Source organism: Notamacropus eugenii, chromosome 6 (assembly GCF_028372415.1).
Source record: "Notamacropus eugenii isolate mMacEug1 chromosome 6, mMacEug1.pri_v2, whole genome shotgun sequence".
Lineage (NCBI taxonomy): Eukaryota > Metazoa > Chordata > Mammalia > Diprotodontia > Macropodidae > Notamacropus > Notamacropus eugenii.
Genome location: NC_092877.1, coordinates 192,863,899 through 192,884,718, shown reverse-complemented (window position 1 = coordinate 192,884,718; position 20,820 = coordinate 192,863,899). Strand labels below are relative to the sequence as shown.

Sequence of the window (20,820 nt, the reverse complement as noted above, 5' to 3'; positions counted from 1 at the left end):
TGAACTGATGCTGAGTAAAACGAGCAGAACCAGGAGAACATTTACACACAGTAACAGCCACAGTGTTCAAGGACTTTTTTTGGTAGACTTAGCCCTTCTCAGCAATGCAAGGACCTAAAGCATTTCCAAAGGACTAATGAGGTAAAATGCCATCCACATCTAGAGAAAGACCTATGGAGTCAGAATGCAAAGTGAAGCAGATTATTTTCTCTTATATTATATTTAATTTTTCTCATGGTTTCTCCCATTCACTATAATTCATCTATACAACATGACTAATGTGAAAATGTGTTTAATAGGAATATATGTATAGAGTCCATATAAAACTGCATTCTGTTTCAGGGAAGGAGGGGAGAGGCAGAGGGAAATATTTAAGATTTATGGAAGTGAAAGTTGAAAACTGAAAATAAATAAATTAATAAATTTGGAGAAAAAAATTTAGATAAAATATTAGCAAAGAGATTACAGAAACTTATCTGAAGGATAATACACTATGACCAGGTAAGATTTATACCAGGAATGAAGGGCTCATTCAATATTAGGAAAACTATCAGCATTATTGACAACATAAACAACAAAACTAACAGAAATCATAACTATATCAATAGATGCAGGAAAACCTTTTTGCAAAATACAACACCCATTCCTGTGCCACAGAATACAACACCCATTCCTGTGCCATCCATGTCCAGAGAAAGAACTATAGACTTGGAACATAGAATGAAGCAGACTATTTTCTATATAATTTGTTTTGGTTTGTTTGTTTTTTTCTCATGGTTTCTCCCATTCATTTTAATTCTTCTATGAAACATGACTGATGTGAAAATGTGTTTAATAAGAATGCATGTGTAGAATTCCAATATGAGATTGCAGGACTTCATGGTCCCCACTGGAAGAGGAGAAAAATTAAAAACGTATGTAAGTGACTGTTGAAAACTGAAAACAAATTATTTAAAAAAAAACCAACAGTGCGACAGCATAGGAACAAATACAGTTTTCCTTAAAATGATACGTAGCATCTATCTAAAACCATCAGCAAGTATTACATTAATTGGCATAAATTAGAAGCATTTTCAGTAAGATTGGGGGTGAAACAAAGATACCCAGCGGTGGCACTGTTATTCAGTACTGTATTAGAAATGTTAATTTTAGTAATAGGAGAAGAAAAAAATGGAAGAAATTAGAACAGGCAAAGAAGAAACAAAGGCATCACCCTTTGCAGATGATATGCTTACAGAATCCTAGAGAATCAAGTAAAAAAAATTGCTTTAAATAATATACAAATTTAGCAAAGTTGTAGGCTATAAAATAAGCCACATAAATCATTGGCATTTCTACATATTACTAACAAAGCCAAATAACAAGACAGAAAGTGAATTCCACTGAAAGTTACTGTAGACAATATAAAATATTTTGGAGTCTACCTGCCAGAACAAACCCAGGGACTATATGAACACAATTACAAAACATTTTTCACACAAATAAAATCAGATCTAAATAATTTTTAAAACATCAGTGGCTTGTGAGGAAGTTGAATTAATATAATAAAAATGACAATTCTTCCTAAATTAATTTGCTTATTCAGTGCCATACCAATCAAACTATGAAAAAATTATTTTATAGAGCTAGAAAAAATAATATCAAAACTCATCTGGAAGAACAAAACATGTAGAATATCAAGAGAATTAATGAAAAGAAATGCTAGGGAAGGTGGTCTAGCCGTACTGCATCTTAAGTTGTGTTATAATGCAGCAATCATCTATACCACTTGGTACTGGCTAAGAAATAGAGGGTAGATCACTGGAATAGGTTAGGTACATAGGACAAATTAGTCAATGACTACAGCAGTCTACTGTTTGATAAACCCAAGGATGCCTACTTCTGGGATAAAAACTCACTGTCTGACACAATTTGACACAGTGAAAAACTACTTTTCATACAAATAAAGTCAGATCTAAATAACTGGACTAACGTCAATTGGTCATGGCTACCCATGTAGCCATGTATATTAATATACCCATGCATAATAAAGTTGATATAATAAAAATGATGATTCTATTAAATTACTTATTCAGCTCCATATCAATCAAAACCATCAAATATTATTTTATAGAGCTACTTTATAGAGCTATAACAAAATTCATCTGGAAGAACAAAAGATACAGAATATCAAGAGAATTAATAAAAAGAAATTAAGAGAAGGTGGCTTAGCTGTACTAGATCTTAAATTGAATTGTAATGCAGCAATCACCAAAACTACTTGGTACTGGCTAAAAATTACAATGGTGGATCAGTGCAATAGGTTAGGCATGCAAGAAACAACGGCCAATGACTATAGTCATCTACTGTTTGATAAACCCAAATGCTATAGCTTCTGTGATAAGAATACACTGTTTGACAAAAACTCCTGGGAAAACTGGAAAATTATATGGCAGGAACATAAACCAACATCTTACACTTTATGTCAAGATAAAGTTAAAATGGATACATGATTTAAACATAAAGGTTGATACTATAAGCAAACTAAGAGGGCAAGAAATAGCTTATCTGTCAGATCTATGGAGAAGAGAAGAATTTATGACCACATAAGAGATGAGGACATTATGAAATACAAAATGGATGATTTTGATTACATTAAATTAAAACATTTTTACATATACAAAGCCAATGCAACCAAGATTAGAAGGTAAGGAAAAAGCTGAGTAGCAACTTTTATAGGCAGTGTCTCTGGTAAAGACCTCATTTCTAAAATATATAGAGAACCAAGTCAAATTTACAAGAATACAAGTCATTCCCCAATTAATAAACAGTCAAAAGATATGAAGAGATCTCTGTTCAACCTTCAGTTTCGAGGAAGACCATGATACCAGAGAAATGATGACATGACTTGCACTTGACTTTGTTTTGAGTGAGGGAGAGCTGTGCAAAGTCACTACACTCATTTTCTCCTCCTGAGTTATCTGGGATATATATGAGCAGGCAGTTTTCAGAGGAAGAAGTTAAAGTTATCTAGAGTCATATGAAAAAATGCTCTAAATCACCATTGATAAGAGAGATTAAAATTAAACAACTCTGAAGCATCACATCAATCTTTTCAGATTGGTTAACATGACAAAATGAGAAAATGATAAATGTTGGAGAAGATGAGGGAAAATTAGAACACTAGTGTATTTTTGGTGGAGTTGTGAACTGATAACCATTCTATAGAACAATTTAGAACTATGCACAAAGGCCTATAAAAATTTCGATACCCTTTGATCCAGCAGTATCAGTATCAGATCTGTATCTCAAAGAGATCATAAAAATGAGAAAAGGACCCACATGTACAAAAATATTTACAGCAGCTCTTTTTGTGGAGCAAAAAACTGGAAATTTCAGGGATGTTCTTCAGTTGGGGAAAAGCTGAACAAATTGTGGCATATGAATATAATAGAAATGATAAGCAGATGGGCTTCAGGAAAACCTGGAAAGACTTAAAATGAACTGTTTCTAAGTGAAATAAGCAGAACCAGGAGAACATTGTACACAGTAATAGGCACATTATATGATATCTAAGTTGATACATGTATCACTTCTCAGTAATGCAAGGAGCTAATGCAACTCCAAAAGACTGATGAAGGAAAATGCTGTCCACATCCAGAGAAAGAACTCTGGAATATGAATACACATGGAAGCATCCAATTTGCTCTTCTTTTCTGTTGTTTTGTTTTTTTCTTTCTTGTAGCTCCTCCCTTTAGTTATAGTTCTTCTTTACATCATGACTAATGTGAAAATATGATTAATATGAATGTGTAAATAGAGCCTATATCAAACTGTACACTGTCTTGGGGAGGAGGTAAGAAAGGGAAGGAGAAAAAATTTAAAACTCAAAACCTTATGGAAGTGAAAGTTGATAACTAAAAAATAAATTATATTTTTTTAAAAACACAAAACCCCAAATTAATTCAATACTAAAGGCTTTTCTTGGAGATACATATGTACCTCTACTTTAAAAAAATCACATTTTCCTCCCACCTTTCCCCAACGCATTTTTCTCTTTTCATCCCCATCCCTGACATATTGTATGTGATTCTGCACAGCATCAAACTGAAAACTAAAGAGGTCAAATTTTATCCATATTCATTCCCAAATCAGTTAAAGGTTTCCATTTCAGAAACATGACAATTTCTCTTGAAAATAAAAATATTCAAGTAACGAAGTCCTGGGCTTTTCCTTTCTAGCATTTCAATATTGCTAATATGTCAAAATTATACTATCTCAACTGTTTTCCCCTACAAATAGTTCTTGGCATTGAAAAGTAGAACTACCTATAAGACAGCTGATTCCACATTTTTGCCTAATGGCATCAGAACATAAGTGGACATATTTTCTCTTCTATTATAGGCCTGTAGCACTTATAGGAATTAGGAGAAGCTGTGTACACACACACACACACACACACACACACATATAAATATATATGTATATATATATATATATAAATATATATGTATATATGTGTGTATATATATGTATATATACATATGACAATGGAAAGACATACCTATATATTTTGAATTCTTCCACCATTATAAATCTTTACTTTCTTTGCTGTCATCATGCCCAGCTCTTTCCCACCAAACATGCACATGCAACCATTGGCATGAATTCCATATTTGCAGATTTCCATTTGAACTTTAAATGAAATGGAATACTGACAATGTTTTATATATCATATCTGTCTTCATTTTGTTTTGCTTGTAAACTGGGGTGAAATGGTGAGGACTTCCTAATTGAATTTCCAAAGAAAGGCAAAGTTCTAGACAGCAATCTGTTTTTGAAAGGATACAACCCCAACTTGACAAGGGAATTTTTTCAACTTGACATTTTTGAATAAAGATATAAATGCTGTCAAGAGGATCTCTACTGGGATTTTAACCCCCACTTATTCAAAAAGCATTTAACTGCATGAATATTATTGACTTCACTGGGAATTAATTATGCAAGTATCTTCACAGTCAAGTAAGTTATTCCTTCAAAGTACCTCCCCAAAGCTCATAATTTCTTTTATTGGACTAAATTATCATTCCTTCATCACCACTACATGGAAGATGAAATATGTCCTGCATAGACTGATGTGTGGAAGGAGTTACTATTTTGATTCAAGTTTAATTAAAATATAGGTTTAGAATGCTGTTTTTTCTGTCAAAAGAATGTGAAATCTTTTCATAAGGTTCCTACAAGAACTTTAAAGGGAAGCAATTCTAAACAAAAAGGTTACTAGTCGGAAAATTTGGGAAAATTACTCCAATACATTATGACTCTTCATTTGAGAAATACTCACCTGCTTGACCCTGATTATTCTGTTAGCATGAATAAGATATTTTAAAACACCTTCACTTCTTAACTATCCAAACTCAAATCACTTTGAATATTCTGAATTCACAAAGAAAAGATAATATATTATATTGTCACAAGTGAAAAAAAAATGTTAAGATGCTATTCTACTTATCTGTAACCTCTAGGATGTTTTTCTATCACTCATTCTATTAGAAAATTAGTCCAAAATGCTTCACTGTAATTGACCAATGATGACATTAACACATTTAGTTCTCTGTCAAAGTATGTATGATTCTCAGTGACATTGGGAACTCTCATTCCCAGAAATATCTCCCTGATGCCTAAAATGCTGAAATTAGGAGTTGAATTATTTGATATGTATTTTTGTCCTTTGTTAAAAATTGGAATTCTTTTGGAAATATTTAGGCTGATAGACACTACTTAGTGCCTTAAAGTTTAGCTTGAATAAGTTTTAGTAGGTCTTTTTTTGTGAAAAGATTATAGAGGGAAGAAAGCATGCCATGAGAACATGGAAGGCAGAGGTTTCTACCTGGGAGGAAGGGGTCACAGATTGAAGAGGCAATAGTTATTTACATTTTCAATAACTTCACAACTTTTCTTAAGGCTGACTCTCTTCATAAATGTGAACTCATCTCTCAATCTTGCATCTCATAATCTCCAAAGTGAAATTGAGGTATTTGTTTCACTAAGAAACTTAGGCAGGTAAGGATGCAATAGATAGATCACTGGGCATGGCATCACAGAGAAGGTATTTTATAAATGTATATTCCTTTCCTTTCCTCCTTTATTACATAGCTAAAGAAATCTAATGTTGGTATGATATAAAACCAGATAATTTGAAGGATAATGATAATGACATCTAGGTTCATCATGCACTTCCTGGTCATTTCCATTTCATTCCTACTTTGAACTTCAACATCCTACCCTGATTTTCAACTTCAGATCTGAGAACAGTAACCAAATTCTTAGAATTCATATGCTAATTTTGTGACTCTCCTTTGTGGCTTTTGTTCTCATTATGTGTGTTGCCTTCCCTATTAGAAGTAAGCTTTTGCGAGGGCAGAGACTTTCTTGCTTCCTTGTGTTTGTAACCCCAGTAGTTGGCATAGTGCCTGTCACATAGCAAGAATTTATATTTTATTCATTCATTCATTCATTCATTCATTCATTCATTCATTCATTCTTTTGAGTACTTTATATCCTTTGACTACTTATCTATCAAGGAATGTTTTGGGTCTTCATATTTGGAGTCTTTCCCTATATAGCTTGGATATCAGATTCTTATCAGAAACATTTGATACTACCCACAAGCTTTTTGTAGGCTTCCACAATGTGAACAACACTACATTGGGCAATAGAGAAGGATGAGGAGTAAATAGGGCACAGTCCCTGCTTTTATGAAACACAGAGATCATTAACAGGATGAATGAGCCTACAAATGATGACTAGGACAGCATGAAAGGGGCACTGGAAGGGTGACAAACCAAGCGCTTTGGCAAAGTCTCACTTTCAGAGCTTTGTTGTTATTGTTATTTAGACACTTCGATAGTGTCCAACTATTCATGCCTCCATATGAAATTTTCCCAGGAAAGATAGTGAAGTAGTTTGCCATTTCCTTCTCTAGTTCATTGCACAGATGAGGAAACTGGGGCAAACAAGGTTAAATGACTTACCTAGGATCACAAAGATTAAAAACTGAGGATGGATGTGAACTCAGGAAGGTGAGTCTCCAGATCCAGCACTCTATCCACTGTGTCATATAACTACCTCCTTTTCTGGGATTATTATGTGCAAACTTGGGCCTTTTCTCCTCTTTAGGCAGAAATGTGCTTTCAGATGACTAGTAATAATCCTTAATTGTTCTTCCTAAAGCTACTTTATCCTGTACCAGGACAAATTTAGTTTGCTTAGGTAAGTTCTGATAAGTGTATATAAATGCATTTACTTAATTTCAGAGAGAAAAAAAAAAAAAGACCTTAACAGATGTTCACCCACATAAAGAAGCAGTGTAAAACAGCATCTGTGGATTGTAATTTCTTTTCTCTCTCATGGTTTAGGGCAACGATTTAATAAATATGATTTGTATTTGTTGAATTGTTTGTTGAAACATTTTCTGGAGACCTTTGGTCTTAAATTCAAACTTGTTATTCATAAAACTCCAGGCAGACGTATTTACATTTTTCAATAGATCTGAACCTCACTGGCCTCATTCTAACACGATAGGCAATAAAAAATAATCAGTTACTATTCAATCAATCGATAAGCATTTATTTAGCGCCTATTTTGTGCCAGACGCTGGTTTATCTACCTAACATGACTGAGTTCACTCTTTTCCATATATACCTGCTGTTATTACACTGAGTCCGTTATCTTGTAAACGAGCATCTTAACTCATAAAGGGGATGGTGTGAGAACACAAGGATGGTCCAATACAATCCTTTGCTACTTCTGGAAAATAAATAAAAGAGTTTTCCTATGAACAGTGATTCAATATTATCAACTTCATGTATGCACAGCATGAAAAATCATTTAATGGAAAGAATTTTAGAGATTATCTAATTCTACCTATCATGTTAGCTAGAAGAAAAAAGGCTGGGTCAAGTAATGATTTACCTGAGGACATTTTTGCTAGTTAATTCCTCTATTTACAATTTAAAATCCTTTATAGTCTGACTCCAACCTTCCTTTCCACCACTCTACATGCAAGTAAAATTGCCTTCTTGCTATTCCAAATATAAGGCATTCTATCTTTCCTCCCACTACTTTTGCACTGCCTGATCCCTGTTTCTGAAATGCATCTTCCTCATTCATACCTCTTAGAGTCTTTTGTTTCCTTCAAAATCCAGCTCAAGAATCACTTTTTATACACAATCTTGCCTGGCTCTCCTAAGTAGTAGTGTCTCCCTTCTTCTCTCTTGGGAAAGAGGGAAAACATTACCTTGCATTGATTTTTGAAGATATATATTTATATTATATTTTATCTCCTGAAATGGAGCAAGGACCGTGAGGTCATAAACAGTATATTTTTAAAAGTCCACAGTACTTTAGCACAATACCTAAAATATAGTAGGCACTTAGTAAATGCTTGTCTATTGATGGTAACTGGCTATTAATGGCAGACCGCACTATACGTATATAAACACAAATATCAATATGTACATATACATGAAAATATAACGTGTTAAAGTACCATGTAAACACAAATATGAGTTGTTTTGTCCTTTCCCTTTGTCGTTGCAGATGTATCAATTTATTTTTATTACAGATAATAAGGAAACTTGTGAAAATCCCGATATTCAATTTTGGGTTTTTTCAACAAAAGAAGCATACTTGAAGACCATCATTCTTTATCAGAATTCTAGAGCCACAACAACCAGGAATCAAAAATTAAGAGTTAAAATAAGACTTTACAATTAATTAAGATATCCACGGGTATTTAGACATGCCCATTCAAGTGTTATTTAATAACTCCCTAGTGAACACACATTTTTGAGCAAATCTAAAAACAAGGAGCCATATAGATTCCATTCTGAAAGGAGTAAATTCATTTTTAATAATTTAAAATATTTAATGTATTATTTATAAATATAATGTAATATTAACTATAATGTTATTAATTTAATAATTTTAAACCCATTTTCTTCCTTGCTTTCAATTTCTTGTTAAATCTCTTACAATTAATCAAATTTTTGGATAACAAAGGTCAAGGCACCTGATATCTCTACAGATAATTGTACAAAAAAACCTAACAAATCCTTTTAGAAGGAATTCTTTGACCATTGTGTATGGTAGATATTGCTTATGTCGACTGAGAATGTTTATTTCATAGTTATATGCTATTGGATGATCTCATTCCAATGACAACCCCAAACTTTCTACAAAATAAAATGACATGATTAGCATAATCTTAATACTTAGACTGTCTATAGTCTTGCTTTTTCTCAAATAATTTGTTTCAAAGCTAAACAAGAAAGGCAATGATTTTAAAATATTAGTTATACATATTTTCTTCATATATATAAATCTGTGTGAGTAATATATATTATATATGCATATATATATGATGGTGTGCTGGCACACACACCCTTCCCTCTACACATGTACACCCACATATATACATACACACACATATATAGGCATATATACACACATATGAATCTGAATATATCCTTGTCTCAAGATGAAGTTTTCACAGCCTTTATAAGAATAATGATGTGCCTGTACCACCTGGGATAGCCTGCTTATAGCCCATCATTAATTTTCATTAATTATTGTCTGGGGTTTTCCTGGTATCTATAACTTCCTTCAGTCTCTCATGAAGTCACATAGTCCTAGAAACGGTGGGTCTGGATTAGATCAGGGACAACTTTTCCTGGAGGGAAAATTCTGAGGGAGGGTAAATATAAGTCAGTCCCCTCAGCTTAGATGTGTTCCCAAGGACTCTATGTTGCTCAGCTTTTACTTGTACAAAATGAAATTCTATGGAGTTCTTCACTACCAACTCCTGCAATTCTTTTTACTGGGAGTTAGTACAAAAATGAAAATACCTAAGCCTGTCTCTACAGTTTTTAAGGGAGAATGAAGCAATTTCCCAGAAGGGTCAAGGTAAGTTGAGAGAGTTCAATAACCATTTCATGTCTTCTGGAAGGTATGTAAAAAAATATGCAATTAATTATTACCTCATGAAATCCTTCTATATTAAAAGAGATACCACCCTAATGAAACTTCTTGTAGTTCTGTGAATTAGTTATCAATTTAATATTTTTATTTTTAAAGACATTAAAACCAAAACAACCTCAAGGGATAACATTATGCACTGTTGTGCAAATTTCAATCTCAGTAACATGACAGAAGTTGGATATGAGTCCTTGAGGACAAAATTGTATAGCTGAAAAAAGAAACTGCTCTCTATATTTTAATTTACTCATAGTTTACACACATATGTATATGTGTCTACATATATACATATATATTCATCTCTGCTTCATTCTGAGAAACTTTTAATCTCACTGTATCAAATGCAAATAAATTAAACATACAGATACCTGACGTCAAGTTCCTTCATAATTCACTGTAGAACTATACATACTTTTACTCTTACTTGTGACCATACACATATACACATACACATATAGTTTTTCATCCCCCATCTCCCATCCTAAAAAAATCATTCTTTTGCTGCCTATGATATATATTAAGGCACAGAAGCTTCATTTCAAGCTTCAGTGGAGGTCTCTGAGAATTAGATCAATTTTTTTTAGCTATAAAACACATACTTTATTAGATTGATGGAAAAACAACTTTGATGAGGCCAAGAAAATATTACCTGCTGTCACTGGTGGTAGCTTATAGTTTGTAAGACTATAGTTTTAAATTCTTACTATAGTTTATATTTATATATATATATATATATACATATATGTGTGTGTGTGTAGAGAAAGAGCTATATATTATATTATATATACACATATATATGTACGCACACACACATATATGTAATTTAGTATAGTTTTTTTAAGCTGTCCTTATATATAGACTGAGATATTAAATCTCTTGTTCACTTCATTTTGGGTAGACAAAGTGACTTTTAGGATTTCAGTAAATAGTAACATAAATAAAATTAATTTTAAGCTGCTTTATAGACTGTTGTACAGCACTGTCATAAAAATATACATTGTACACACACACACACACACACACACACACACACATATATATATATATATATATATATATATATATATATATATATATATATATATATATATATATATATATATATATAGCGCTAAACAATTGTTTGAAGTAATTATCTGCTAGGGTATACAAGGTTCCAACAATTCATTTTTTTAAAAAAACTTATGTGTGAATAGAACTGTACATGGGGTATGAAGAGAACTGCAATAGATACTACCAATGGCAGAATACGATTTGAAGCAGAGGTTTGTTTCTCATTTTGTCAGTCAGAGATTTGTCAATCAGTTCAATGCCAACACAAACGTCTGTTACTTCTGGTGTCAATTTCACTTTAAACACAGAATGTAATCAGAGAAGAAAGACTTTGGATTCTTTTTCACTTGAGGCTTTAGTTTTATGAACTTCACTTCTATTTGCTAGTATCAAAAGCTCAGGAAAATATCTAGGTATTTCTGAGGTCTCTAATCCTTTTTGCTTCTTGATTTAATCATAGCATTGCTAATTTACTCTTTTGCCTTCATAAGGAGGTTAAAAATAAATTAAGAATGGTATATAGAAGTTGTGTGAATAAGGGTCTTTGTGAAGGTGCCATGGAATATTGGAATTCAGCTCCAAGGTTAGTTGAAATAACCCAAAGCTTTTCTTTGGCTGGGAATAGCATACAGCACTTTGGAGGTGTAGGAATCACACTGAAAACCTATTTTTGAAATAGTTACAATACGTTTTTATAGACCTGATTGATTTGAATTAAAAAGGGGACTAAAGGGCCTAAATTTTTCAAGAACCTAATTGAATTTTGTTCCTTATACTTGGTTGAGGGGATTGGGGGAAGGGAATGGAGGGAGGTACGGTTTCTTTTTTTTTTTTACAGATATTTTATGGGCTGTGGGTTCGGAGCTAGCGTATGTGTGTCTTTCTACTCCACCTTCTTGGCTCTGCCCTGGGTACGGTTTCTAAAAGAAAAAAAGGTGATTGCTGAAATCTTTGGTGATTTAAAGATAATCCTTCCCTGTCTATTGGGTTTCCTTAAGTGTTTATCTCTCTACTGAGTTAGAATAATCTTTTCCTAACCAAAACTTACACCTCCTAATTTTGAGCTGTGTTAGATCATACTTAAAGTGATAGAAGGCTTTGGATTGTGAACGTAAGGAATTTGAATTGCTGGAGATTATACTAAGAAAATATATAGTTACCCATTTTTCTGGAAGGAGAAAAAAGGATTGGATTGTTCCAACTAAGGTCTACAAATTTAAGAAACTGTCATGAATCTAGATATCATCTGATGACACAAGCAGTAGACAGCAAGATGAAGGGAATCCAAAGAAGACTTCTCTGGGGAGCCATCTTCTCTAATCCCCAGAAGTTCAAATCTAGAGACCACTAACAGAATATCTCCAACAGACATTGATTCCCTAAGGGATTGGAGACAAAGAGATCTGCTCAAAGGCAGCAAAGACACAAACCTGGGAATTTAAAGATCCTTCTCATTATTTGAAATGCATAGGATTTCCTGAAAGGTTGGACAATGTTTGTTTCATTGTACTACAAGTAATGACATTTGGATTCAGGAAATGAAATACAAAGAAATGACTTTTCAATAACTTTTGGGGACAGATACAATGGGAACATCTGGAAACTTTAAGTATCATAGGCTCTCTGTGATACATTCTATTGTATATTTCACTGTAACAGAACAGCATAATTGCAGAAAGCATGGGTCACTCTGAGTATGTTTCTTGCTTTGACTGTCTTTTTAAATGCCCAAATTTCAGATTTTTCTTTTTTAAAGAGTTTACTAATTTATTAAGTGCACTACATTCCAAAAATGTCTAGGTAAGTCAATTGTTTGGAACTTGGAAAATATTTTTTCGAAGTCATAAATAAACATATGCATAGGTATATATTATAATGGCTATTAATCTTCCAGTGACCCATAAAAATCTATTTAATTTAACAAACATTTATTGCTTTGTGTCAGAATCAATTCCATCCAAGCAATTAGTGCCAGAACAATTTTAGCCATTATAGCTGGATATGACTGCTTAAAAGGAGTTAGGAGGGAGTGAAAGGGGGGAGAGAAGAAAGATTTTCCAGGAAGATCAGGCAAAACTCCAGCCTCTAACAGAAAAAGGAAGGAGAGAAAACTAATTACTCCCTTGCCAGGATGTGGAAGAGCGAGAATTGAATACCTAGCCAAAACTTTTGTCCCACAGAGATACTTATTGCTGTTGTTATGGTGGTGGTGCTGGTGTTGGTGGTGGTGGTGTGTGTGTGTGTACACACACACAAAATGTAAATATATAGCCCATGTCCTCAAGGCATTTACAAATTATTAGGAAGATTATACATGTAAAGTTGTAATACATGAATAAACAAAGTTAAAATAGAGAAGGAGGGGACATTTGGTGCTGAGGGGAAGCCCCAAATGCCTCATGAAATGCTTCATGGAAGCAGAGGAGTCTGAGAGGCATCTTGAAGAAAGAAAACTATTTTCATTAACAGAAATGTAGAGGATAGCACTTCCAGAGAAAGAAGATAAACTTTACAAATACATGGAGGTGGAAAATTACGAGACAAGCAGATTAGATGCCTGTTCATTCGTATTAGTGTTATTTGTCTGGAATATGAGCTATTCTCAAGGAATTCACATTCTAGGGGTTATTTCAGGGGAAAGGCACTGGAGGAACGGGGAGAGAGTAGGAAGACACTTGAGGCAGGGAGAATAACCAACAGGATATTGCAGTAGTTCAAGTGTAAGGTCAGAAGGGCCTACAGAAGTGTGATTTTATACACAAGAACATTGTGAATAACAAAACTTGGCAACAAACCTGGATACATGAATGGAATGTGGAAGAGTAGTCATGGATGACACTGAAGTTATAAGTCTGGGTAACTGGGAATGGTAGTAGTCCTTGAGAATAACAGAAAAGTCAGGAAGAATGAAAGTTTTTAGAATGAAGGGACATGTTCAAGATGCATAGAGGAAATCTAATTTGAAATACTCAAGTACCATTTAGTGATTTGAGTGGAGATCAGGAGAGAGATTAGGCCTGGGAATATAGGTCTAGGAATCATCTGAATAGATAGGATAATTAAATGTACAGATACTGCTGACTTCGAAGGGTGATGATATAGAGGAGAAGAATGCTTCTTGGGGGATGCCCACTATTAGCAGATGTGACTTGAATGAAGACCTACGGAAAGAAAATGAAGAAGCTTTTTGGAAACAGATTTTGTTTTCTTGTTGTTTTGTTTTAATAGCAGAGTTGTCTGCAGAGTCACACAATAGACTAGAAAATACAGGGATGTCAAGAATCTATGTTCATTTTTGGTCAATAGGAAAAACAAAAACAAATATTTGACTCAGATGAACAAAGCAGAATATTTGAGGAGTATGCATGATTCCTTGACAGTTGTTGGCACAGATATAGCTTTGTTCAATTATATAGTGACTATAAGTATCAAATGAAGTAGAAAACAGGGAGTCATATGTGCAGCAAAGGTCTTTGCTAGAGTCACAGAGAATGTTCTGGGCAGATGCCAAATGGAAGATGGATACCCTGAAGATAATGGCATTTCACCAAATGTTTTGCTAGATCACATTGTCCAATTTGTACAGAGTATTGACAAAGTCATGGCTGCCGTAATGCCCTTAATTCAATGCAGTTCAATTCAACAAGCATCTATTCAGCACCTATTATGTGTAAGGCGCTGTCCTGGGTTTTAATGACAAAAGGATAAAGTCCCTACTCTCAAGGAACTTATATGTTTACTGGGGAAAACAACATAAAAGGCTTCCCATGGAAAAGAGAACAGAAGCTGAACCTCTAAATAAACCAGGGATTGTAAGAGGCTTCTGTGGAATGAATGCCAAGCATGAGATTCAAAGGTGTGGATAAAATAATCCATATGGGAAGATGAATTAAAAGATTCTCTTTACATAAAACATATCATTTAACCTCATCAATAGCATTGCATACTTCTACAAAGCTATAACAAATCACCATTTTGTACATAACTATAACTTCAAAAATATGAAATTCATGTATATTGAGACTACTTTCACAGCACTCATTGTCCTTGTTATTGTGTCTGACTCTTCATTATCCCATTGGGGGTTTTCTTGGCAAAGTGTGTTTGCAATTTTCTTCTCCAACTCATTTTACAGATGAGGAAACTTAGACAAACAGGGTTAAGTAACTTGATCAGGGTCATACATCTAATAAGTGTCTGAGTTCAGATTTGAACTTAGGAAGATGAATCTTCCCGGTCCTCTATCCAAAGTACCAATTACATGCTCAACTGGGACTTGCCTATGTTTATAAAAATTAAATGTTGATAATCTTAAGTGAGAGATGCTTTTTAATGTAATAATAAATGAGTTGATACATTGCTAGAAGACCAGAATCATGTATTTAAGAGTTAAATTCAACATAATTTTATTTTCAACTATTCTATTTGACAGAAGAATATTTGGTCAATTGGCAGAAATGACATTCATTTCTTACCCATTAGCAACGACAAGAAAAATGATAGTGATTGTTGATGCCTGTATAATACTGTGTTCTGTGTGCTACTTTTAGCACATTGTTGGCTTTACTTCCTCCCAGCCCTATGACGGAGACCACAGATATTGTCCACATTCATGCAGAGAGGGAAATTAATTAAATATTGTTATCTCAGTTTTATGGGGAAGAAAATTAACTGAGGATAAAGTTTTAGTAGGTAGAAATGAAATTGTCTTGCCATTTTCAAGTTACAATAATGCCTTTACTTTGTGAAATATCTTCTCTTTCCACTTAAAATTGTTTCTTTATGACTGTCTTTTTCATCTGAAACCATGACATTTGGGACCTGTCTATAGAGTAGTTGGGACAAGAGGAAATACACATAGTCAAAAAAAAAGTCACTTGGTTAATTGCGACATTGGCCGTACACAGTACATAAATAAAGAAGATGGTAGCAGAATTGGCAAATACCTACACAAGTGAGCAATTCAGATAAACCAGGCTTTCAGAATGAGTTTAGTTTGCCCTATTTCTAATACCAATTATGAGGCACATTAGGTCATAAAGTGAATTTGGGAATCAAATGTAAATAGATTTAATCCAATTTAAAAAACATTTTTATATGACTTCTGAGGAGAACACAGTGTATAAAGGACCCATGATGGTATAAAGAAGAACTGAAATCAAAATTTGACACTTACAAATACAATTACTTGGCCATGGACAGACAAATCTCTTCATACGACTACAGACTAGAGCCTGAAGTGCTACTCAGCAACTGGTGGAGAGAATGTTCAAAATGGGAATTCCTCACTTCAACTGAAATCTATTTCTAGACCTTTCTTGCACCTCAAGTGTTCAGTATGTTTGTGACTCTGCTGAAGAGAAAATTAAGCAGAAAACTGACAACATTCTGACATTCTCCCACACTCTGTGCTCTAAAAGTTCAACACTTAAAAGCTAACATCTTTTCAAAACTGCAAGTTCTAAAGTTTCAATGAAGGAACAAAACCCATGCACTCATACATACATTGTAGGAAGGCACATTTCATGCATGTGTACCTAATACTAGCCTATTTGCAAAGAGAATATCTTATAAGAAAAACTCTTGAGCATTAAATAGTTCTAACAGAGAACATTGGGACGAAGTTAAAACTATTCAGAATAATAAAAAAAGGGATTGGTGTCAGAGAATCAGAAACATATTAAATTTGCATTAAAATTCATTTGAACCAAAGTGAGAAGAAAAGCACTCTCATGTCTGTCTGTTTTCAGCAACAGAAATATTGTCTGCTGAAAGAATCTACTCACCTGAAATGAAAAACAACAAAAACCACATTTTTTGAAAAGAACTTTCAGGTTCATGCTGCATTCTTATATGAATCATCACAAATATGATACGGAGACTCAAACCTCACACCTTTCCTGGATAACGTATTCTGTTTCAATATTCAACATCACTGCTTTACTAAAGACAGGCAGTGTAGAATTGTGAATGGAACTTGGTTTCAAGTAACACCCCTCATCGCTATTGGCTGTGTGACCCTGGGCAAGTAAATTGATCTCTCAATTCCCTAGGCAACTCTCTAGGACTATGATTTGCAGAGATGGTGCTTACCTGCATTGAAAAAGGGAGTTCTACCACGTGAAATTTTCCTACACCAATTAAATCACTATTCTAATCTATCATCTTTGTGCTGAAGTAGATCCTGTAAGAGCCACTGCTGGCTATAAAATGAGCAATTTGGATAGTGGCAATTTTTCATTCCCTCACAAATATCATATAATTAGTAAGCACCAACTGTATAGTACCTTGCTAAAATGTTTCAATTACTGTAGTCTCCCAAGGTTTATCAGTGAAATCAGAGGCCTACTCTTTATCCCTAACCTAAGGTGTGAGACTGAGAACTAGGAAGGGAGTAGCCTATAGTTGGGGACAATGTTCTGGAAGAGATATGAAAAACATAATTCCAAATAAAACATGATAAAAAAGAGAAAACACCAAACAGGACCCAACACTCTTTTTATGGATTCTGTTCAACCAAACAGGTGACTGGTAATATAATTGGAGAAGGCCTGCACAACCCGTGACCCTGTAATAGTAATTTAAATGGGAAGATCGTTCCCACTCACTAATAGGCTGATGTAATGGGTAGAGCTTGCTGAACTAGTAGAACAGGAAGGATAGAGCAGAACCAAGAGGAAGTCCATGAGAACAGTTTGAATGGAGGACAGAGGACAAAGGCAGGCACAGCTAATCTTGTGAGTGTTTGTTTGTGGGAAGGCCTCAGCAGCAGTGCCACCTTGATGCTCTAAGTCATTTCAACTTTGGAAGAACCTTATTTAAACCTTTACTCAAGCATAATGTTAAAGTACCATTTCTAACAGTAGCTTCTTTGCATTTGCTCCTATATCATTTAAATGCCCCTAATACTAACTTAAATCAAAAACTCTAAATTTGCTTGTTCTTTTCAGCCTGAATCTCTTCCTCTAAGGAAATGGCTTTTTATTTATGTAAATCAGTACACAGAAATCTAATTTATAGATCTGATGACTTTCAGATACCACATGAAAAGTGTTAGCTGTGAATCTAGATGTATACTGTGAAAGTCTTGTAACAGATTTATTGATGAATCAAGGTTGATGAATCAGACTTCAGACATGCAACTGAGTTCCTACTCCATATTCCTTGAGGAATTATCAATGCTGGAATGTTTTCATTTAATGAAGAAGAATTTAAGCTTTTGGAAACAAAGATAATTCATAGTCAAGTTTAGTGACTAAAGTAGGTGATCAAGCTAAGTAAACCAATTTGATACTGCTCCCGAAAAAGGTGTCACTATGAAGTCTTGCAAATGATCTTCTTGAGTTACCCTGAAGACATGCTTGAAGGAAATCTGCACAGAAGAATTTGTTTGAGCAATAGAAGTAGCAGTGGAATGAGTGTATGGGCTATCAAGACGACCACAATGAAGGACAGATATCAACAACCAGTTAGGTGCCTATATTTGTGTGTGTGTGTTTGTGTGTGTGTGTGTATGTGAGTGTGTGTTTTAAGATACATTACTTCAAGGCTATACCTTGTAATTAGGAAGATTTTGTTTAAAGAGTTCACATTAAGTAATTTAGAAAAGTAGTTTTTTAAATATCTAAATTTAGTTCTTTTAAAAAAAATGCAATATCAAGAAACTTTTCACCATTTCTTAAAATAGGAACTGGTGCCTCCATAAGGACTGTGGGAGTGTTTCAGGAATATTCTGGGTTACTAATACTGAGTATCTCTGAATATCCATTTGATCATATTGAATAGATACAAATCAAGGGTTTGGGATTGGTGGGATGTTTGAGAATTCCCTCTCCCCAACAAAAAGGAAAAAGAATCCAACATTGGATGCATTTTTGTTTTAGCAAAAATTAAAGAAGCATAAAAAGTATCAAGAACAGTGAGGTATTTTATTGCTTTGTTTTACTAAGGCAAAAGCACTTTAGGTATTTGCTTCTTCCACTCTCATAAAAACTCTCACAGAGTGGTAGGACAACTACAAATTATTATGCTAGATAATAAAATCAGATTGGCTTCTGTATTGCTGGGGCTCCAGAATGAGATCACTGTTTCAAAGTGATTTCCTGAAGAATAGTCTTTTCTAATGTTCCCTGAAGTTAAAACTGATTAACCATGAACGTGCGGGACCTTTGGTCCTTTAATCAGCAAGCAGTTGATTTCATGAAGAAAGGATAATTCAAGATAAACAAGGTTTAAAAGTTCTAAGAAGATGAGCTGAAATAAAATAGCTTTACCGTGAAAGGTTTTACTCATAAAGAAGACACAATGAGTATGTATTTTTCAAGAGCTATTTTACCCAATGGTGAAGGAGTGTGAATATCTTGAAAAAGATATGAATGAAATGAAAAAAAAACACATACTCCTTGCCAAATAAATCTATCACATTTTCATTTATCATCTTGTAGCATTGGATGCTGGTTTAGTTATTAAATAAGTTATAGTGTGCTACACAATAGTGGCTGACTATTTTGCTACTTATCAGGGGAAAGAAAATATTGAATATTTATGTTAAGATTTTTGTTAAACCTTTACAATCTAATCAACTTTGCAGAGTACTACAGTCTAGATTTACTGGTCTTTGTTCTATGTTGCATTTAATTGGACTGCTGGATATTAATATGCCTATTGTTTTCACCTTAATGAAATTTGCTGGCAGGTATGAGGATATTAATATGCAAGTAAGACAATAAAACCATTCTTTAACATCTAGGTTCATGTAAAGAAAAGTAAATTTAATTCATGATGTGACTGAAAATCGTGAAAATAATGTGATGATTTACATTACTTTGCGAATATCAACCCTTAAATTCATATAATAGCATGTATTACACTCTTAGGAATATATCTGTTAATGCTTCATAATTGTATTTTCTTGTCTCTCCAATTACTGTTTTGATAGTAAGGTAAACCTATGTTTAGGATGTTTAAAGTGTTAGTTCAGACTATCAAAGGCACTGAGAGATATCTGAGGTCTTTCATTGCATAATCAAAATGGGACTGTCCACCGAACGAATTAGCCTTTGTTCAAAAAATTATGATCATAGAATTCAGGAAACTGAAATAATAACAGAGTTTATATACTGACTTTTCCCACTCTACAGAGTGTCCTGGTATTTTTAGTGTTTGTCAAACCTTTATTGTGCAGCCAGAGCACATATTAAGGCAACCTAAGGAATTGTGAAAATTGTAAATCCACAAGCCTAACCTTGTTTGTTTTCAGAAAAGAAGGGTTCTGAAGATTATAATGGGGTTACATTTCAGATTACAGTCAGATTTGTAAAGAAAAAGGGTATTCATCTTATGAAAAAAATTCATTTTCCAACATTTTATTAAGACAAACACCTTAAAGAGACAAAAAGGCTGGTAAAGCTTATTTTGGCTGGGTTGGCACGTCTTAGACTTACTACAAAGCAGAGTATGAAAAGTAAAAGATAAAAAGACAACTTACTCTTGTTGTATAAGCAGCCTCTGGGTCATCCTCTAGAACTCTTGAGAGGCCAAAATCAGAAACTTTGCACACCAGGTTGCTATTTATAAGGATGTTGCGGGCAGCAAGGTCACGATGAACGTAGCCCATATCTGATAAATACTTCATTCCAGAGGCTATCCCTCGAAGCATCCCTACTAGCTGGATGACTGTAAACTGAGCATCGTGTTTCTAGGAAACAGTTGAAATATGTGATTAATAAGTGTCATTTTCTCCACAAAATT

The 20,820-nt window shown here is 33.9% G+C and overlaps 1 protein-coding gene across 4 annotated transcripts in view; it reads right to left on the bottom strand.

Annotated features, from left to right (window-relative positions):
* Window positions 1-20,820, bottom strand: part of EPHA3 (EPH receptor A3) — a 419,590-nt gene that overhangs the window by 35,659 nt on the left and 363,111 nt on the right. For all 4 annotated transcript variants that reach the window (XM_072621658.1, XM_072621661.1, XM_072621659.1 and 1 more), the window contains exon 13: window positions 20,558-20,767. In XM_072621658.1, the coding sequence (XP_072477759.1) occupies window positions 20,558-20,767 (210 nt within the window). The remainder of the gene's footprint in view (window positions 1-20,557; window positions 20,768-20,820) is intronic.